The 23,513-nt window shown below is 33.2% G+C and overlaps 1 protein-coding gene across 1 annotated transcript; it reads right to left on the bottom strand.

Moving 5' to 3' along the window:
- Positions 1–1,327: 1,327 nt before the first annotated feature.
- LOC132726533 (ras GTPase-activating protein 1-like) lies at positions 1,328–23,099 on the bottom strand. The gene is made up of 20 exons (XM_060711868.1): positions 22,940–23,099; positions 22,446–22,512; positions 21,372–21,493; positions 20,778–20,862; positions 18,020–18,095; positions 16,326–16,422; positions 15,785–15,944; positions 15,043–15,125; positions 14,645–14,718; positions 13,545–13,657; positions 12,828–12,843; positions 8,968–9,214; positions 7,754–7,910; positions 7,009–7,151; positions 6,499–6,614; positions 6,116–6,202; positions 5,258–5,325; positions 4,882–5,048; positions 2,925–3,047; positions 1,328–2,185 (listed from the first exon to the last, which is right to left on the bottom strand). Exons 1-20 carry the CDS (start codon positions 23,063–23,065, stop codon positions 2,105–2,107), a joined length of 2,208 nt encoding a protein of 735 aa, XP_060567851.1. The 5' UTR covers positions 23,066–23,099; the 3' UTR covers positions 1,328–2,104.
- Positions 23,100–23,513: the final 414 nt, after the last annotated feature.

Here is a 23,513-nt window from a genome sequence, read left to right as displayed (position 1 = left end):
GTGGACAAAAGCCCCCCCATGAAATTTACACATAGGACAAAAGCCCCCCCATAAAAAAAGTAAAGGTAGGACAAAAGCCCCCCCCCCATAGTCAATCAAATTTACATATAGTGTATTAAAGTTGTGTTTTTTATGTGTTTGAAACATATGTATGGACATCACATGTAGGTGACATAGTGCTAAGGATATTAATTTTATCCCTTTGCAAAAGTGATTAAACATTACTACTCTTCTGACCATTGTTGTTTACAATCACACATGGATGAACAGTGGCTGCAATTCTGATACTTCAAACTGTAAAGGCAAACCCTCTGTTAAAAAACATGGATCAGAGACACTTGATTCACGACTACATGTACACTGTGTTTGAAAATATGCGATAAGTCAATGTTTGATGGTCCCCCTATTGAGCTAAACAGGCAGGCTGTATTGAGGTGGAAATGAGGGATTTGGGGGAAAACTGGGGAATAATAAATAGGTACTCAACATGATAGAAATTTAGCTTTTGTATTGGTATTTTATCTGTAAAGAACCCATTGGTACCTCTGGTAGCACAATGTAATGTAAATGTAACTAAAATATGTTTAAAATCACACTAAATGTTATCAATTTAGTTCTGAAGATATTTCTTTATCATCTTTTTTTCATCTTAAGTGACCTGGTTGATCAATGTAAGATTTACTATTTTTTTATGAGTTTCAACCAGTGTGAAGCTTCTTAAATGAAATTTTTTACAACAAAGTTACATTCTAAAACTAATTTCAAATCTGGAAGCTTGAAATCATTAAACTATACACCATATTTGTCAATATAATTATATTCTAGTATAGAAATCACCTTTTTTCCTCTGATTCCATAGTTGTAGAATTTTATATAATTGTTTTGTGACCACACAGGGGCATGAAACATATCTTGGAGACTAACAGTCTATTGTAAGAGTATGGAAATAGCCTTTTGGTTAGGTATGGAAATATTCCTTTAGAAACTGTTAACTAATTCTTAGGTCTACAACATAAACTTCACTTTATTCTTAGTTTCAGCATCCATAAAAAATCTTGCATGGGTCAAGTGATGCCATTTGGTCATTTTACATAATAAAAATAAGTATTCTAGGAAAACAAAGTTAGGGAATAATCTGACATTTTAAACTCACATTATTAGTGCCACCCTCCATCAAATCGTAGACTTCATAAGTTTCGAAAAAATATTTCTAAGTCCCTTCATGTCATAAAACCTCAGGGGAGTCTCTAACAATTACAAAACAACCTATCTAAATGACCATGAATTATTCTCTTTACCATACTTAAACTTGTATAAAAACTACAACACATTTTTAACTTTATTTCTTAGAAAGGCTTTAAGTCATCAGTTATTATGCTGACGACTAGGAAAATAGCTTAAAACTATTTTAATATACTCATATTATAATATAGACCGCTTACAATTAAAACAATCATTTTGTAGACAAAATATATCCATCTTCTTGTAGACTATGTCCCTTAAATAGCACATTTATACTTCTTGTTTTAGAAACTGTCAATCTTTGCTATATCTACATGTATGTATAGATGTAGATTTGTAGAAATATGTTGTTGAAGCACATTTGGTCTCATTAGCTCTCACCTATCTTTATATATGGTGTAAATATGTACCATATACGCATAAACTACCTATATCTTATAGAATGAAAGCACTTTCTGATTCCAACAGGCACGGCACATTCTGGTATCTTTGTTAGCTATATGTATCAGCAATAGTGTTTAACTGTATCAGTATTATGCACTTGTCTCTCCTCAAATTAAGAAACTCTACTATTCTGTTATTAAATGCACTGGTACTTCACCATCATTAACATCTTCTGTAATACACTGACAACTCTTCCACTGGTGTGACACACACATTGAGAGGGAGGGGAAGCAGTAAAGCTATATATGTTTACACTGGAGAGAAATCCACCTTCTATCTTCTGAGACATCAATATTGAGGTAGTGTATATGAATTACTGTGTGAGAAAAGTGTGGGACTAGCTACCCAAACAGCTTCAACACAGACTGGCACAGTGAGGTCAAAGTTTACACACACACACAGATGGACATACAAGTCGTCAAGTGTCACCCATGTATTGCTTTTTATGATTGGTGGCAATATCAGTCACAGCTATGAGTCTCTTCAAAGAAGTTGATTGCTGCAATAGAAAATTATTAATATAATCTTTCTATCAATGAAGTTGTTACATGAAATACTTTTTATGGTATGCTCTAATTTCTTATGAAAAAAAGCAATGAAATTATCATTGCAACCATACAAGCAAAGTCCATTTCTACAATGAAAAGTGTGCACCTTGGGAATCTTGACTTATTTTAATCCCCTTTCCCCGCAATGAATTTACTAGCTTGAACGAAGCTCATAAATCAAAAGAGATTAAAGCAACCATTTTTATACACTTTCTGATGATGAAACACACACATATTCCTGACCAATCCCTTTTTGTACTTGTCAATATGCAAAAACTCACACAGCAAAAAAACTGTAATTCTATTTGGAGGGGAGGTTTTTTTTTTATCTACATCTACAAACTTGTATACACAATGTACATAGGTTTTGAGGAAATCAATCATGATCCGTAAGTTGGAAAATATTCACAAGATTTCGTGTGCAGATTTTGTTGTTGTGCAGTATATATATATATATATATATATATATATATATATTTTTTTTTTTTTTTTTTTTTGTAACTTTGTAACTTGAACCTGCACTCTGCATATCATGACAATATGGTTATAATTCTGCTCATTAGTTTCAATTTCCCTACATCGTTTAAAGTTTCAGAGCAGACATGAAAATGCTAACATACAAGGGCATAACAATATACATCTGGATTTCTTTCTGTGGTAAAATATTAAATTTGATATGTGAAAGCAGACCTGTGATTCTGAGAGTTTCCTGAGATCTTCACGATGTGTGGCACAGATCTGATGTATTGTGGCTAAATCACGAGACAAATCACCTATAGCATTATCACGGACTTCTTCACAATCCTGCACATTCTGAAAAACAAACAAACAAAATATTTCTATTGCTTGTTTGTTACACAATATCAAAAAAGTCAACAAATAGCAATTTTTTTATGCTCACAAAAATTTCTGACACTGACCTTCTACCCTAAAACAGGTTTATACACCCTGTGTATACACTATAAAATCTGTTTTTATCAAGCAAATTGTTATGTACAAATGACATTGCATATGTTTTTGATATTTCATTTTACAGAATGATAAAAGTTTGTTTGGTTTGGTTTTATGGTACACCAACACATTTTAGGTCATATGGCATCGAAACAGGGAAGATGATTTTGGCTAACCTCAGGTGTTACAAACTTAAAGCAACACCAGGCGTCAAAACTACCTGACCTTTCTGAGCTAAGAGATGCATAGACTCTAGTAATTCAAACCCATTTAGTCGCCTATTATGTTCATGCACGGATAAACAGTTATAACTAGAACTGCCACTGTCATGGAGTGAATACCCCAGCATAACACTTTGTCAGAAGCTTTTTTTAATTCAAGGCCCCTGTGACCTTGAACTTTGACCCAGTGACCTAAAAATCAATAGGGGTCATCTACTAATCATGACTAACCTCCATGCCAAATGTGAAGACTGTGGGTCAAAGGAATCTCAAGTTATTGGGCAGACAAGCTTTTTTTTAGTCAAGGAACCTGTGACCTTTGACCCAGTGACCTCAAAATCAATAGGAATCATCTACTTATCATGACTAACCTCCAAGCCAAATATGAAGACTGAGGGTCAAAGAAATTTCAAGTTATTTGGTGGACAAGCTTTTTAAAGTCAATGCCCCTGTGACCTTGACCTTTGACCCAGTGACCCCAAAATCAACAGGGGTCATCTACTAATCATGACTAACCTCCATGCCAAATATGAAGACTGTGGGTCAAAGGAATCTCAAGTTAATGGGCGGACAATGTTTTTTTAGTCAAGCCCCTGTGACCTTGACCTTTGATCAAGTGACCTCAAAATCAAAAGAGGTCATCTACTAATCAGGACTAACCTCCATGCCAAATATGAAGACTGTGGGTCAAAAGAATCTCAAGTTATTGGATGGACAAAGTTTTTTTAGTCAAGGCCCCTGTGACCTTGACCTTTGACCTCAAAATCAATAGGGGTCATCTACTAATCATGACTAACCTCCATGCCAAATATGAAGACTATGGGCCAAAGAAATCTCAAGTTATTGGGCTGACAAGCTTTTTAAAGTCAAGGCCCCTGTGACCTTGACCTTTGACCCAGTGACCCCAAAATCAATAGGGGTCATCTACTAATCATGACTAACCTCCATGCCAAATATAAAGACTGTGGGACAAAGGAATCCCAAGTAATTGGGCGGACAAGGAAAAACCGACGGACCGACGGGGAGACGTCCGGACAAGCTGATTCCAGTATACCCCCCTTACAACTTTGTTGTGCGAGGGTATAAAAAGTCAGAGACCAGGGTCTGTAATATTATATTAAATGACATTTTAATTTCGTCCATACCGAAACAAGTGGAGAAGTTCAAGACAAAATAGCTAGATTGTCACTTGGCTAAACTTAGGCCACCAATGTGACTTTTTTCACCCTTGAAAAGCTCTAAAATATGCCATAGATTTTGGTAAAATAGTATCATATATACACCCTACCTTCAGAAATAACATTTGAGCCTTGTCACGACAAAACCAACATAATGGGTTTGCGACGCGCAGTCTGATCAGGATCCATGATGTTCGCTATCAGTTTCTTTACTTGTTATAAGGTTTGTAAGCGAATAGCATGGATCCTGATCAGACTACGTGGCTCATTTCTGTTTTAATACTAATCAATACTTACGGACAATTTATCCAGAAACTCGACCATTCTAGCTTTGTTATTTTTAATGAATGGATTAACACAGGTCATAAACTGTTCTTTAACACCAAACTCCACCAGATTTGCCAGATTCTGTAAAGCTTTTGCGATCAACTTTAATGTTCTTACGGCTGTCTCGGAGGGAGTTTCTGCAGAAAACATGTTACTATAGTCTAAGTCTGAGTCAAAATTCAAACAAGTAATTTATTTGCTTTATGAAATTTAGGTCAAAGTTTAAGTCAGTAACTATTTTTCAACAAGAAAAACATTTTTTTTTTTACACTGCATGAATAAAATAGTAAGAAATCATCAATTTTGTTCCACAACTATAAAATCAAGGAGAGAAAACACAACTTACCAGTGATAAGATTAAAAGATTTTGGGTGTAAAATGGCAGGACACAGAAGACGAAGGAATACAAATCCACTGAAATAAAACATAATAATTATATTATCATTTGCTGATTATAACCTTTAATTAATTAACAACTTAATTCTTTAAAGACATTTGTCAATCTATACAACCTGTGATATAAACTATCACAATGATTTGACCCCTATGCTCTCAGTATAGAGCTAGGTTCTACCTAAAATAGAGAAGAAATGAATCCCTAAAGAAAGACCAAAACAGCAAAAAATTAAAATGTTGCAGGCTCAGTTTGATTGAGCCTGTTCATGAACAATACTGTCAAGTGCATACTACTGTCCACACTCCCTAGCACCGACTTAAGCAGAATTCAACATTTTAAAACATGAAATGGTAAAATTTTGAATTTAGAAACATCGGCAGATGTATTCATATGGCGGTTAACAATATTAAATTAGAATGCAATGACAGAGCATGGCTTAAACATAATATGTCTCTGGTTTAAGCTTTATATTTCAAGTGTTATTTCTAAATAACCAGTGATTGATTTAAAACATCAAAAGTAAAAATCAAAACTACATGAAAGGCATGATAGCATGAAATCAATCTGAGCATGTGACAGTTGCTAGTAATTATCTCATTAACATCAGTTTAAATTGTAATGTATCTCTTAAGATTTCTTGTTTTGCATATCAATCATGTACTACTTTCTTGTTGATTTCCGATATAAAATTTGCTAACCCCACCCCAGAGGGATAAAATGTTTACCTTAATTTGCCAACGCCACCCCTAAGGGATAAAATGTTTACCTAAATTTGCCATCCCCACCCCAGAGGGATAAAATATTTACCTAACTACTCTGGTTTTAACACTCTCATCTTCAGGCCACTTTGCTGACACTGTGCGTTGTAATCTACCACATATGTAACGTAAAACTCTGTAAAACATGAAAGCTCTCATAACTATAACCTAAGTAAATTTCTGCAGACTAGTTTATATTTTATATAATGCACTATGCAAAATCAAATTACTTTTAAATAAAACTGTAATATCTCTTACTTTTCCAATCCATGAATTTCTTATTTATGTCAAGTTATCATTTCATGGCTGAGAAGAAAAATCTAAGATAATTTCTTAAAAAGTAAGAAGTAAAGACTCGCACCTTTACTCAATGGAATAAAACTGAGCATGTAGAATAGGGATACATGTTAAATAAATACATTATAAACTTACTTGGGACAACTTTCTGTTGATTTGAAAATAGATTCCACCATTTCAGTGAGAAATTCTACAAAATGATCTGTATTGCTAGGTAATTCAGAGGGATTATCCAGAAACTGTGAGTTTAACTGAAGTAAAGAAACATTCAATTGTATGCTACTTCTATAAAACCACATTTTATTAAAATGCTAGTAATTAATATTGGTCTTCATCATTCCTCAATAACAAATTTTCCAACACAAATGAACTTAAATAAATTAGTATAAACTAAATAGTCTGAACTATCATTTAGATATGTTACTTTGTTTGTTATAGTTACACCTGATTAGACAATACATCAATCAAATGATGGTTGGTAGTGACCCAAGGGGTGAGTCTTCAGATTTTGTACAAATATTCAACTGTTATTTCCATAGTTATCTGCCAACTTCCCCATAATAGTCAAATGCCACACTCATGGAAGGTATATATTTCTAGACAAGATGTCCAGTATAATCAGTGTAAACATAAGTATCAGCTTACCTCACAGCTTTGTTTACTCTCACATATTTTACACACAGGTCCTTTAATAGCAGCATGTACAAACTCTGTACCTATCATTTTCATGTATTGGTCCATTAATGTAGTAGCTAGTGTAGAACCGCGGAACAGAGTGGAGACTTCATCTAAAATTATTACATTATACTGATAATTCTTTCCATCTATTGTAAGTTAATAAAATTGTGAAATCTTACATCAGACAATAAACAATACAAGACATGCTTTTTTGCCTTACTAACAATGTACAAGAAATATTGTAGAAAAAATGTTGAAGTCATAAACATTTCAGCTGGGTGGTCATTAAAAAAATTTCTGAGACAAGCCATTTTATATAATTTTATTTGAGGTAGTCATTTCTGTTTTTTGTTTTTGATTTTCCTTCACATTCAACGAAATGTTTGTTGTTTTTCCTTCACATTCAACGAAATGTTTGTTCTAAGTTTTGATGCATGTGGAAGGGTCTTTTAGGCCTACAGCATCTGAACCTTTGTTTTTATAATATATCATATACATGATTCATTGATTTCTGTTAACAAGCCAACAGGGCCACCATTTTATCCATATGTTGACCTTTTTTTACTGGTGCAGTTAAATACATAGGTTTCTGAATACATGTATGCAAGATTTCAGACATGTTAACCTACCAATCTTTCTTATTCTAGCTACATAGCAGCATCACATGTACACTGTTTTATCACTCTATATAAGTTAACAGATATAGTCTTACCTTCTTTTCCAATATAGTAATCATTGATGTTTTTCAGTAAGACTTTTACTTGTTCCTCATGACGGAATAAATTCAACAAAGCTTTAGCAAGAGATACTCTGTGATTGCCACAAACTTCCGCCAGTGTGAGAATATTTCCAAAATCATTAAGTATAAGCTGAAGTAGAAAAATAAAACAGTCATATCTTCAATGTAAATGATGAAGTGAGGTTTCTTTAACTGTCAATGTGGTTTCATGTCAAATAATATTACAAATTATAGTAATATAGCAAAACAGTCTAAAATAGTTTATTGTTTATATCAATGTTAAAACATTATTACTGTTTGAGCAAACTCCTCACAGCGGTTACGTCACGCTTTGCTACTTTAACCACTGCCACCACTGAAATCACGTGATGATAGTTGTATCATGTGACAAAAACATGGCGGCCAGTTTCAGAACGCCAAGGATCCAATATCAAACTGGCAGATTTATAATTACATCCTTACCAGACAAAATAAGTTCAATACACACAATTTGTTATCACTTTAAAACAAGTGCCGGATCAAATCTTTTTGTGCAATCGTTCAATAACTGTTTATATTCTGCCATTGTTTACTGGTTGTTACTATGCATACGGTGTCACAGTGAAAATATCTTTCGTTATGTTTACAAAATAATTTTTATACGTATAATTTTTTACTTTCTTGTACATTAAGCATAACTATTTAACGAAAGAAAACTAAAATGATATAAAGTATTCTATTTTAAAATTAAAAATGAAAAAAATATATCCGGCTATATTCGACCGAATTTACTTGTGGTGGCAGTGGTTACTGTACAGATCAGGGGAAGTAACCGCTGCGAGGAGTTTGCTGTTTGAGGTTTATACATTCATGGTAATATCAGTATTCAAATATAATTTCTCAAACTTTCAGCTCAAATTATATATATTGTATGCCTTATACAATGGCAGTCTAGCCAAATACAGGAAAACTATTACTCATCATATTAGTATGTAAAACCTGTGCTAAAGATCACCTGTGAACAGAAACCAACCACCCTCAAAGACCATAAATTCTTTACAAATATTTCAGTATTTCTAATGTATTTCAACCTGTGAAGTAAGATCATCTGTCTTGTCAACCTATACTGCTTCATAAATATCCATGGGGAGATCATTTAAGCTATCTTATAAAAATCTCATCACAGCATACTTAAGATAATGACTTACATCTTTGAGACTAGTGTACTGTTCCTCCGGCATTATCACCTGGTGAATATATCGTGTACGAAGTCGTATCGAGCCCATATCACATCTGACAGCAGCGTGAGGCTGTAGAGTGTACCACTTATCAACTAGCTCACCATTATCAAACTCTACAAGGGGTATAGTTACATGAGCCACCTCTGTATCTTTAGATCTTTTACTGTGGTTGAAAATCTTCACAGTAATAAAATTCACATCTCCAGGAATATCACTGTAAACAAAATCAAAATATTAACTGCATTAATAAAAATAATATTAATATTTGGTAAGTGTAGAGGAATTGCCTTGCTTTGAATTTGGAACAGTTTACAGTATTTCAATATTCACTTGTCAACAATATAGAGCTAAGTCAGACTGCACAGATGTGCTGGCTGGCCTGGCTTTATACTGAAGGCACAGGCCAAGCAGGCTATGGGTTTGGTTAAAGAATAAATAAATTTTGATTTAATCCATAAAATGTTTTTTTGCTTATCAAATAATTTTTTTTGCTAGATTTCAAGATAATAATGCAGATGTAGGGAAAGACAATGAACATCTTTCAAGCAAATATTTCAGAGAAAGCTGGTGCATCATAAATTAACAAAGGAAACAAGATTGTTTGTAAAACCCTGTATGCCCCTATAGCAGCCAAATTAGTCCATGTTGATAAGGGTTATTATGCTTGAACTTCTGACCCGTGATCAAATCAATTAATAAGGGTTATTAAAGTTTACTGGTCATGGCCCTTGACCTTTGACCTCTTGACCCAAAACTCAATAGGGGTCATCTGCTGGTCACGACCAATCATCATACAAAGTTTTGAAGTTCCTAGGCCTAGGCGTTTTAAGTAAATTGATCCAGAAACCGTTTTTACCTACAAGGTCAATGTGACCTTGACCTTTGACCCCTTGACCCCAAAAATCAATAGGGGTCATCTGCTGGTCATGACCAATCACCATGCCTACGTTGAAGTTCCTAGGCCTAAGGGTTCTCTTATTATTGATCGGAAACCGTTTTAACATACAAGGTCAATGTGATCTTGACCTTTGACCCCAAAATCAATAGGGTCATCTGCTGGTCACGACAATCACCATGCCAAGTTTGAAGTTCCTAGGCCGAAGCGTTCTTTAGTTATTGATCAGAAACCGTTTTTACTTACAAGGTCATTGTGACCTTGACCTTTGACCCCTTAATCCCAAAATCAATAGGAGTAATCTGCTGGTCATGACAAATCACCATACCAAGTTTGAAGTTCCTAGGCCTAAGTTTTCTTGAGTTATTGATCAGAAACCGTTTTTACTTAAAAGGTCAATGTGACCTTGACCTTTCACCCCTTCACCTAAAACTCAATAGGGGTCATCTGCTGGTTCATGACCAATCATCACACAAAGGTTGAAGTTCCTAGGCCTAAGCGTTTTTAGTTAATTGATCGGAAACCGTTTTTACCTAAAAAGGTCAATGTGACCTTGACCTTTGACCCTTGACCCCAAAATCAATAGGTCATCTGCTGGTCATGACCAATCACCATACCAAGTTTTGAAGTTCCTAGGCATAAGGGTTCTTAAGTTATTGATCGGAAAGCATTTTTACCTACAAGGTCAATGTGACCTTGACCTTTAACCCCTTAACCCCAAAATCAATAGGGGTCATCTGCTGGTCATGACCAATCACCATACCAAGTTTGAAGTTCCTAGGCCTAAGGGTTCTTTAGTTATTGATCGGAAACCGTTTTTACCTAAGAGGTCAATGTGACCTTGAACTTTGACCCTTGACCCCAAAATCAATAGGGGTCATCTACTGATCATGACCAATCACCATCTCAAGTTTGAAGTCCCTAGACCTAAGGGTTCTTTCACTATTGATCGGAAACCGTTTTTACCTACAAGGTCAATGTGACCTTGACCTTTGACCCCTTAACCCCAAAATCAATAGGGGTCATCTGATTGGTCATAACCAATCACCATACCAAGTTTGAAGTTCCTAGGCCTTAAGGTTCTTTAGTTATTGATTGGAAACCGTTTTTACCTATAAGGTCAATGTGACCTTGACCTTTGACCCCTTGACCCCAAAATCAATAGGGGTCATCTACTGATCATGACCAATCACCATACCAAGTTTGAAGTTCCTAGGCCTTAAGGTTCTTTATTTATTGATCGGAAACCGTTTTTGCCTTCAAGGTCAATGTGACCTTGACCTTTGACCCCTTGACCCCAAAATCAATAGGGGTCATCTACTGATCATGACCAATCACCATACCAAGTTTGAAGTTCCTAGGCCTTAAGGTTCTTTAGTTATTGATCGGAAACCGTTTTTTGCTTACAAGGTCAATGTGACCTTGACCTTTGACCCCTTGACCCCAAAATCAATAGGGGTCATCTACTGATCATGACCAATCACCATACCAAGTTTGAAGTTCCTAGGCCTAAGGGTTCTTTAGTTATTGATCGGAAACCGTTTTTACCTAAGAGGTCAATGTGACCTTGAACTTTGACCCCTTGACCCCAAAATCAATAGGGGTCATCTACTGATCATGACCAATCACCATCTCAAGTTTGAAGTCCCTAGACCTAAGGGTTCTTTCACTATTGATCGGAAACCGTTTTTACCTACAAGGTCAATGTGACCTTGACCTTTGACCCCTTAACCCAAAATCAATAGGGGTCATCTGATTGGTCATAACCAATCACCATACCAAGTTTGAAGTTCCTAGGCCTTAAGGTTCTTTAGTTATTGATTGGAAACCGTTTTTACCTACAAGGTCAATGTGACCTTGACCTTTGACCCTTTGACCCCAAAATCAATAGGGATCATCTACTGATCATGACCAATCACCATACCAAGTTTGAAGTTCCTAGGCCTTAAGGTTCTTTATTTATTGATCGGAAACCGTTTTTGCTTTCAAGGTCAATGTGACCTTGACCTTTGACCCCTTGACCCCAAAATCAATAGGGGTCATCTACTGATCATGACCAATCACCATACCAAGTTTGAAGTTCCTAGGCCTTAAGGTTCTTTAGTTATTGATCGGAAACCGTTTTTGCTTACAAGGTCAATGTGACCTTGACCTTTAACCCCGATGACCCCAAAATCAATAGGGGTCATCTACTGATCATGACCAATCACCATACCAAGTTTGAAGTTCCTAGGCCTTAAGGTTCTTTAGTTATTGATCGGAAACCGTTTTTGCTTTCAAGGTCAATGTGACCTTGACCTTTGACCCCTTGACCCCAAAATCAATAGGGGTCATCTACTGATCATGACCAATCACCATACCAAGTTTTGAAGTTCCTAGGCCTTAAGGTTCTTTAGTTATTGATCGGAAACCGTTTTTGCTTTTCAAGGTCAATGTGACTTTGACCTTTGACCCCTTGACCCCAAAATCAATAGGGGTCATCTACTGGTCATGACCAATCACCATACCAAGTTTGAAGTTCCTAGGCCTTAAGGTTCTTTAGTTATTGATCGGAAACCGTTTTTTTGCTTTCAAGGTCAATGTGACCATGACCTTTGACCCCTTGACCCCAAAATCAATAGGGGTCATCTACTGGTCATGACCAATCACCATACCAAGTTTGAAGTTCCTAGGCCTAAGGGTTCTTTAGTTATCACTCGGAAACCATTTGGTCTACGGACCGACGGACCGACAGACCGACGGACCGACAAGTGCAAAGCAATATACCCCCTTTTCTTCGAAATGGGGGCATAATAATACAGAATATTGTTACTGCGCAAATAAAACAGAACGCCTATGTAAAATTCTCCAGATGTTTTGTTTAAAGTTATTTCTCAAGGCCTTTTATTCCCCTAAAAATAAAACAATAGAAAATATAAGAAAAGTTGTTTACTCAAGTGTGAAATTCCCTTTGCCGAATAGTTTTTAAAGTGCCCTACTCACGGGTACGCCCAAACTTTCACGCATTTGGGTTATTTTAACAAAAGGATGAGACAGGTTTTGGTAGGGAAAATTCTACTTCTATCACCCCCATAAAAAGACTAGAAATTTTTTAAGAATGTTGACCTTTTTGTAAAACGGGTCACTGTGTTTTTTACACGTGGCCCTTAATTTTAATTTTACCCATGTCTGTAAAAAAAAAAATCCCAATTCTTTAAGTGAACATTTTTGTTACTTTTGCTAGTTAATTACCCTTCAATTTGTTTTTATCTTAGAGAATTCTTTTCACTTTCATTTGATACCAAAATACTGGGTCACCATTGTCCAATTCATTTTTTCATCATTTGTTTGCAGGGGTATACAGTATACATGTATAGTCATTACATGCTGGGTTACATTCAACACTGGACTTGTGACATCCTGACCTAGCAAAAACCACTTTAGTCAATAACAAATTCCATATCAACACTTTTATAACAACAATATTATGTCACACTATTCCACTAGTTCCATATTTCACTCATTCCTATTACATATACATATGGTTTTCAAATTCTAAATGATTGTACTAATCGTTTTTTGCTATGTACTAAGATATGTAATAATAAATGTGATAAGCTTACAGCTTCCAACACAATCGAATTAAAATAAGTTTGTATAAACTAAGATATGTCAATATATTTTGTTGTTACACTTACCGAAGCTTGGTCTGCACTATCAGCACATAGGTAATAGATTTGATAATCTTGTAAAGCATTTGTGACCAGCTGAAAACAGTTGGGCCTGAAATAGGTAATCAAACTTCTAAATTGACAGAAAACAATTTGTTAAATTAAAATTTGTTAAATGTGCCATGTGTAATAGTTGTATCAATTCAGGCTTCAGGGAAGATTAAAGGAAGTGTTATCATTCAAAGTTTTGAATTCATTCTACTTTCACAAGCAAGTCTGACTAAAAACTAAATGAAAAAGGTGCTTCACTCCAAAAATCAGCTTTCAGAATAATGCCCCACTGTGCCTTGTCATAATAAACAAATATTCATGCATAAACAAAATTTCAAAGTTTTGAAATATTCTTTTTAATAAGCTTTTTAAAATGCCCTTGTTTTTACAACAGCATTTTGTCATGAAAAAGGAAGTTTTTCCAAGTTTTTTTTTGTACCTTTCCCAATTTTTAAAATTAAATTTTTAGAACGTTCAAAAAAAATCATAAATGCAAAAATTATAATTTTTTCAAATTTTTTTTTTAAAACAGAAAGGTTAAGGAAGGGAAAAATTTGTCAAATAATTTTTTGTTAAATGCTTTACAGGTAAAACCCTTATCTCATAAACTATTTTATAAAAATTTTAGAAAACCCAAAAATTCCATCGCCCGTTTGAAATTACGAAAAATTTACGGGGTATTAGGTTTGTGGAGTAAAAAAAGTTCCAGCACGGGATTACAAGCCCCGGCCTTTCCGGGAATAGTTAATTTTGAAAATATTTTTCGAATCCTGATAGCAAAGTAAGGATGTTTTTATAAACTAATTGTTGTATCTTGAACGGTTTGTAACAAAGTATGCCATGTCATGTCATTTAATATACATGAAAACTGTATGTTAAAAGAATAAAATATTCTGCAGATGGTCTAATTTTACAATCCACAACCGGCAAATATATATAGCTTTATACATTTTAACAAGACAAAAAGTTGAACGCAAAAACCATAACCAAGTGGTCAGTGAATGAAAACAAAAATCAAAATCAAACAGTGAAAAATTATTTAATTTACCTGCCAAAGAAGCTGTCATCAACTGGGTAAAGTTCACTATAGTTTAAATCTATCAAACCTTTTGATTTTGAGCGCTGAAAAAGCACAGAAAAAATTGCAGTTTGATGTAAGTTTTACACTGTGTGAAATTTTAAATATATATAATGTACAGATGGGGTTCTACTGTCTGAATTAATACTTGGCAGGTCTTGCTCAAGCAATAATGTTGAAAAGCCGTCATATGACCTTTACAGCACTTTTTATATCTTAGAAAGTTAAAATTAGTAAACTCATTCCAGAATTCAGTTAACTAGTTACATTTTATCATTCCTGTTCTATATACAGCAAATGGCATTCAATAGCTCATAGTCATTATAGAAATCAACCATATATTAGTATAACATAACATGCTAACTTACTTTTTCATTTTCAAATAAACAAAGTTCCCGGTTACTGCCATTCAATATAAAGAAAAAAGTTTTCCATTTTTTACTCTTATTGCCTGAAAAGATAAAACAATATCGACTGATTAGGAGAATTAAATCTCTTTCATTACATATGCAGTTTTTGGATATTTCCTTCAATAAAATCAAGAAATACATTGTATGTACTAAATTTTTGCCAAATTAAATAACTGACTGTGAGACAAGAAATGTTAGAAGTTCTCATTTCGTCATTTGTAACTTCTAGAATAACACAACTTAAAATTTGCTAAAAAAACCTAGTTAGTTGTTTAATTAACTACATTGACACTAAAGGGTAAAGACAATGTTTCCAGATATAATACCAGTAGGATGACTGGTTAGTTCTAGAAGTAAACTTGAGAGTCAAGTTGTCATTACAAACTAAAATATATGGTGTTTAAACTTTGATATCACAAGTTTGACTAGAACCTTCTATATTTCAATTTGTAAAGCCTTTTGGAGAAGACTTTTTACTTTTTAACACTTTTGGAATATAAATCATCTTCTTGCTTAATCCTAAAAACAACATATAAAAAAAAACTTAAATTTTTGTAAACATATTCCAAATACAAGATTATAAGTGACTTTTCCAAATACAAGATTATAAGTGACTATCTAAGTGTTTATCTAAAACACACACACATATTGCCTGTTGAAATAATGCGATATACACATGTAAAAAATATAATTCTTATACTTCTCTTCTGCAGATATCCTGAGCGTTCAATTCTATCTTTCCTGCCCATGAGCCTTGTAGGACCTGTACTGAGACGTATAGATGCATAAATGTCTTCAGCAGAACTCTGATGTTCCAACTTGGACAACAGAGGAAACTTTTCTGGTAGATCAATTTTTGGCTAAAATCATCAAAATACATGTATGTAAACTCTATTTTTTATGTAAACTTGTGATCTTTATGTCATAAAGTATTGACTTATGTTCCTGTCAATGAAAATGTTGCTTCAGTTTTATAAAACTTATTAGGAGAGCTTTTGTAAAACAAATTGTGCTTTATAAAGCTTTTGAAAATAGAAAGATACAACTGGTCAGAAGACATCTAGATTAAAAAATCAGCAGAGAGCAAGTGTTATACCCAAGACAGAATCTGATCCAAAACAGTTTACACTACAGTATAACTCATAAAGCCATTATTCTGGTACTTAATTGAGGTGTTTTAATACCTATCTGCAATGTGAATATAGCAATAATAAGGTTATTAAATAGACAAGAAGACTTACCCTACAAACAGGTGTATTTAACGTATGACCTTCAACAATTTCCTCCTTCCTGTAACGGCTTATTATACTACCCATACTACAAACAAAATCATGATTAAATCATTTATCTTATGATCTATAAAGGAGATGAATTTAAAATAGATTTAGGAAAACTCATATTAACTTTGTATGTCTTATAATATAATGCAGATCACAACAATTGAATCATTTAGTTGATAAGATCTGAATGGCTAATTATGGACCACCTAAATGATGATTTTTGATGCAATTTTCTTTGAAAGCGTAGTTAATTCATACTTAAATGATAACATGCTACATGTAGATTTTAGAAATTTTCAAAATTTAAATTTATTTCACTCCATCACATCATGCGATATAACAAAAGCCCATTTCGACTTCCATATTACCTATCACCAGTAGGATTATTTATGTTTTCACAGACTTACTAATAAACATTTTCTTTGTCTTGTTTCACTATATATAAAATTAACCCTTTCACTGCCATATGCCGTCCCTATTATTTTCGGCGTATTTGCCATATGGACGGCTTTTGCCGTTTCTATAATAATAATAATAATAATAATAATATAATAATAATAATAATAAATATATAGATAATTATACCATCAACAATTATTATTATATACTAGCAGATTTGGAAACATATATATTTATTATAATACTAATAACAAATAATAATAATTATATTTTACTCAACATCACTAATTCCGCGTCATCATTTATTTCACGGTAATGGCATATTTTCGTGTCACCAGTTTTAAAATTGGTCAGAATTGACATATTTTATTCATACACCAAAACAACAAAGTTTTTGTGAAATATTTTAAATCTCTAGATTTTTACGTAAAACAGAACAACATTTTACAAAGTCCTGCAAAATGCAATAATAGTCCATTAAATCCGTGCCTATGTCTGAAACAATCATCATTTTCTAAATGTTCTTGTTTGTTGAAAAAATAAATTTTGAGTTACAAAGTAAGGATAATTTTAATATTTGAAATCAAGCAAAATAACATGTAGAAATTTTAACTGAAACATGAAAAAACTGAAATTCAACACCATTACCGCGATTTAAATGATGACATACTGTTTTCAAAATGGCTGACATATGGTCTATGTTTGGTCCATTAAAATTGACTCTGACTGACTATATTGTTATTTCCTTGTGCCATACAGCAGAAAATACCTATATGTTATAGCTTATGCCAAGTTTTGTACCATAAGATTCATTTGTTGTTTTCTTTCTGGTTCCAAAGCATTAAGTACCGTGAACTAAGAGGAGCACAGTATAATTAATAATATAATAATTTCTTAGAAATCCTTCTGGCAAATAGGTGATCAATAAATAAATAACCCTCTGGCAGCGAAAGGGTTAAATCACAGACAAGTAAATCTGTATTATTAATGTAATTTTCCCTAAATACAAATAGATAAAAAATACATTAATATTTCAAGTGGATAGGTGAAAAATAAAAAATTTTTTTTAAAAAAAAAGCATAAATTATACTTGTGGTTCTATCTTATTAATATTGAAATCTGTCTTCCTTTCAATGGATGAATCAAGCAAGCAGAACAAGTCTGTCCCATTAGTTTTGCGGAAAAACTTATCTCAAAAATTGCAAACCCCTGACAAACTGTCCCCCCTTTTTTTATTTTAAATCTCTGTAAAAGACATGATTACATGGAAAAAAAAAGTGTAGTTGCCGGGTGAATTGTCACTAGATCGTACTAGGAAGCTGTTTGCTCCAGCTAAAAATAACAACCAAAAATCAACATTATTTTTCAAAAAGCACAACCCAACAATAAAGATATCAACAAAGAACATACTCACAAGGCAGGCAGTCCTGCCACGGCAAGGTTGTAAAATCCTAAAACTCGTCAGTTACATCGAATAAATTCTTCATGAACATATACAGAGTTATTTATGACAAAACTGATTTACAATACAATGAGAAAACATTTTTATTCAGTGTCTCTTTAAACTAGATATAACCAATTCAATATATTTTTCCTCAGTAGAGGACAATAAACTTTATCACTATTATTATATATGAGCAAGAGGAACCATGGTAGCCTTAGATTGCTCACCTGAGATTGATAATAGAAAAAGGTAATAGTTTTTCAATTCAAAGTATGTCATTTGGATATTTCATTGTTTATACTACGGGCATAATTTATACAACTTTTGTAGATCTCACGTTGACTTGATAATCCCAGATCAGGGCCACTAGGCAATGCCACATGCCCAATATCTAAGCTCTGAGCAAAGAAATTTCCCGAAAAAAATATATAAATGTACTTTCCGGTAATCATTTATATCAACTAATTGACATTTTTTCCCAATGATTTACGTAACTTTTGTATAGGACTTAACGATTTTTTTATGATACCGAATAATGGATCCATTCACAATCAAGAACGGTCCTTCACAATTTTCAGTCCAGGTCCAAGACCTGTTCACAACTTTGTTAAAGTCACAAATTATCTTGACAAAGTTGGACTATAATTATGGTTTTCTTTATTGGTTGAAGACCTCAGGTGCCCTTCCGTGCATTATTTCACACAGGCAAGGGCACCCGAGTAGAACCACCAACATTCCCTAATCTAGCTGGATAGTTTCTCACATGAAAAGAATACAAAGTCCTTGAAGGAATTCGAATCCACAGCGGTGAGGGGCAAGTGGTTTGATGTCAAGTACGCCCCAAAACATATATCAAAACTCTGAATATTGTAGTTTGTAAGAAGATTTTTATAGCATGCTTTCCAATATAATCAATTTATGTATGTGATCCTAAAGTGGGGCGTATTTTCACTCCTTGGGCATTATTTACACAACTTTTGCAGAGGTCCATACCCAAATACTACATTCCAAATATCTAAGCTCTATTCATTTTAGTATCACAGAAAAAAATTAAATGCATTTTCTTTAAAGTCAAGCAAAGGAAACTCCAGGGTGTGGGGGTGCGGGAGTGCCAAGAGGCATGAGTTGTACATCTTTTGAAGAGGATCACAAACATCTAAGCTTTTTATTTTAATTTAAGTCTATATTAACTTGTGACCACAATTTTTAAATCCATAGGCATAATATATAAAACTTTAGCAGTGGACACTAAGGTGATAGAATATACCAAATATCTTAGCTCAATGCATTGAAGTTTATGGTTTCAAGTCTATTTTTAGCTCATGTGACCTACTGAGACCATTTATACATCACCTTAGGGTCATTCATAATAAGTTGGTCAAATCTAGGTCAAATCTAACTATGTAGTTAAGGAGGAGTTGTTTATAGAAACTGTGGATAACGATAGCATGACCATAACAAAAACTTAACCATTTACTCAGGTGATCAAAAAAACCCTGGATGTTACAGTGCAAAACAATAGAATCTATACTAATGTTGATACTTAAAAAAAACAAGATTAAAGAAGTCCTAAAAGATTTTGTTTTGCCATTTCTGTTTTGTTTTTCAATCCATTCCACAGATTCTATATAACAAAGAAGTGTTACAATTACTTTCACAAAAGTATGTCTTAAAAAAATCATATTCAACTTACATTATTAATTAAATAAACATTTTACAAAGAAGAACTAACATAACGGAGATAAAAATGCTATAAAGGTAAATATAACCCTCAAAATGTCAAAACTCTCACATGTAGAGCTTCACAACTGTCAGACAAGAGGAAAACCCAAGAAATTCACAATATTTTCTGTTTCCAGGATATAAGTAAGTGAATTCAGTCCAGAGGGTTTAAACAGACATCAAATACCAAAATTCAAGCACTTTTAAGCATATTTTAAGAACATTTTCCATTATTCAAGCATAATTTGTTGCACAAATATCATTTAAAACCAATGATAAGGTAATTTTATTCAACCCATGTTTAGTTTAATAGTCATTATTTTTTAAACACTTTTTTTTTCGGTCACCATTCTACTGCTTCTATACAAGAACATGAAAGGGGCACATTAACTATTTGTACACAAACTAGTTGGAATCAACTGCAATTCATCCCCTTACTGTTGAGCAAACAAATCATTGATTTTGGTAATTAATGGATCCTTTTTTATTTAACTGCAGATTTTTACTGACACTATGTCATTCCCTCAGTTTTAAGCATATCAAGAGAAAAAACACTTTTCAAGACAGTTATCAAATTCAACGATTTTTAAGCACTTTTCCCAGTTTTTAAGCACTTTTTTGGGAAAAGGACTCAAATTTAAGCACTTTTTTAAGAAAAGGACTCAAATTTAAGCACTTTTTAGAAAAGGAATCAAATTAAAGCACTTTTTAAGACAGTACAAACTCTGTTCACTGTATGAACCAGAACATTTTCAACTACAACAGTACCTTTTGTGTCCCTTGCTATTACAAAACTTGATACAGTATATTTGTAAGCAAAGATGTAAACTTTCTTTATATAAACATACCTTGTCTAAGTTTTGACACTGCTTCATCTTTGGTAATCTTTGGGTGAAAATAAGGCAAACTTGCCACTGGATCCAGATTCCCATTCTATTTATAAAATACAAGAAAGCATGTCAAACTACCGTATGATTATACAAATCAAAACAAATTGTATTTTGAATTTCTGTTGTACAACATGTAGGTTTATAAATAAGGAATACTCAGTGCTAACCTTATTAAGTATCTTCTATTTTTCTCCTTTTATTGGAAAAAATTTAATGCATTTTTTTTCAGTTAATGATTTAATATCAATTTTACTGTTAAACAGGAAAACAACACTAAAGCTAACAACACAAACTATTTTCAAAGTATTGCATGCAATACAAAAGTCCCCTACTGGTAAGAACCCCACAAGAAGAATGTCAGCATTTTTTTTGTCAACAACATTTTGAAGGGCCATGACCATTCAATTTTGCCATTGTGGAAGACAATTTTAGACATTTAAAGTTTCCCTGTCTAATAAGGAAATTATGTTTATTAAACAGATAATCAAAAGATGCAATTTTCTCAGGATGAATATGTATTCCATCACTATGTCATCATATACTGTAACTTACAAGATCTTCCACCAACTCTTCATACACCTGGCCTTCTTCCCCTGTCCTTTGTGACCAAACCCAAAGCCAGCCATCTCCCATCTCATTATTCACCACAAATATATCACCTTTCTCAAAACTGAAAATAATAAAACAAGTATAAGGGTTTCTTTGTCACAAAAACATGTCTCCCACATGTACTCTAGGATGGTATTTTAAGATTTATTATTAATTCTGTGACCAGATACGTGATGAACCAGAACCATTTAAACAACTTTGGTAGAGAACTGTGCGATAAACAGCCCAGAAAATGCTTTACTTTACAAATTTGGCCAAATGGTAAACTTTTATCAAATTTGGCCAACTGGTTAACTGTTATCAAATTGGGCAAAATGGCTAACTTATCAAATTTGGCCAAAAAGTTAACTTTTATCAAATTGGGCTAAATGAGTTACTTTTATAAAATTTGGCCAACTGGTCAACTGTTATTAAATTGGGCCAAATGGCTATTACCAAAATTTGACAAATTTGGCCAAATGGTTAACTTTAATCAACTTGGGCCAACTGGTTAACTGTTATCAAATTGGGCTAATGGGTTACTTTTATCAAATTTGGCCAACTGGTTAACTGTTATCAATTTGGGCCAAATGGCTTTTATCAAATTTGACCAAATGGCTAACTTTTATCAAATTGGGTCAAATGGTTAAATTTTATCAAAATTTGGGGCCCAAAAGTTTTAAATTTTTTCCAAATTTTAACCCAAATTTGGGTAAATTTTATCAAATTTTACAATTGGTAAATTTTAAACAAAAAGGTTAAAAGAGAAGTTTTTAAATCCAAAACGGGATGGCAAGGAGTAAATCTTTCAAAATCCCGAAATTTTTTAATTTAATTTTTATTTGAAAGTTGGGTCCCCAAAAATTTTATGCATTACAATTTTGTTTTTTATTATTTATTTTTGTCTTACAAGCGTTGAATATTTTTTTAAAAAAAACGGCGTTTAATTTAAAAAAAAAGTTTTAAGTTTCCAAAAATTTAAATTTTTTTTATTCTGCTTAAAATTAAAAAATTTTAAATAAAAAATAACCCTCCTGAGTTCATCCCTTTCCTGCATTTTACAATAGGGAAAGATTGCTATCACCTTGCGTCTGTCATCCACAGGCTACAATAAAAATAAATCATTTCAATTTACAATAATCATGGTTTTAATGTTTTCCTATGTCTGGTAAAAGTAAAAAAAAATTTTTTTTTGCTTGACAGCTGATCTTATTGCATAATTGACTTAAATTTTACAAGAGGAAACACTGCATAAAATGATATAACAACAAGAGCGATCAGTGATCACTTGTGTCGCATCAAGATAGCTAATTGCATGTTGCAGCTTCTGTGTAGCAGGTGACATAAAAATCATTACCAGGGCAAAATGTCTATTTTTTATTAAGGGATATAACATGAAGAAAGACTAATTAGACTCTTAGACTACAGGCGGATCAATTATTTAAGTTTAAATTGAATATCATAACAAATAAAATCAAATTTCGGCTTGTCCATTACAGTAATTGAACAGGATATAAATTTATCAAACTAACCTCTGGGGGTGGTACTGGGGTAACTAACTGTTCACCTTTAAGTAGGTATGATATTTTAGTGTAGTAACCTATCAAGTCAGACAGCGTGTCAAACTGACGACCACCAATGTAAAAGTCCCCAGACATAGCTGTTATTCTGAAAATAAAAATTTAGAGGCAATTATTCCAATGTTACATTATAATGTCTCGCGTCAATACAAATTCTATAGTACAGGGTTTTTTTCCAGGATTTTTGGAACATGACCCATATTCATGGAATTGTGAATTTCAGCGATGTTTTGTTAAAAATTGGGGGAAAATGAATGACTAAAATTTTGCGGTGATTAAATGAGTGCAAAGAATCACTGTCTAGGATGGCATCTATAAACATTTAAGCATCATGACAGTGAAGAAGCCCTTATTTTCAAAGATTTTAGAATTTGTAATTACATATTTTTATTTTGTAACATTTCATTGGGATTTTTTTTCCTATGGATTGGGAAAATATTATACCATTTTCAATTGGGAATATGACCAAATATCGGCTATAAAATAAGCAAAATAAACTAGAAATGTGTCCATAGGACATGGGTGC

The sequence above is a fragment of the Ruditapes philippinarum genome, unplaced genomic scaffold (genome assembly GCF_026571515.1).
Source record: "Ruditapes philippinarum isolate M1 unplaced genomic scaffold, ASM2657151v2 ctg3622_1_1_1_1, whole genome shotgun sequence".
In the NCBI taxonomy this organism is placed as follows: domain Eukaryota; kingdom Metazoa; phylum Mollusca; class Bivalvia; order Venerida; family Veneridae; genus Ruditapes; species Ruditapes philippinarum.
Note: the sequence above shows the minus strand (reverse complement) of the source record. Positions and strands in the feature narration are given on the sequence as shown.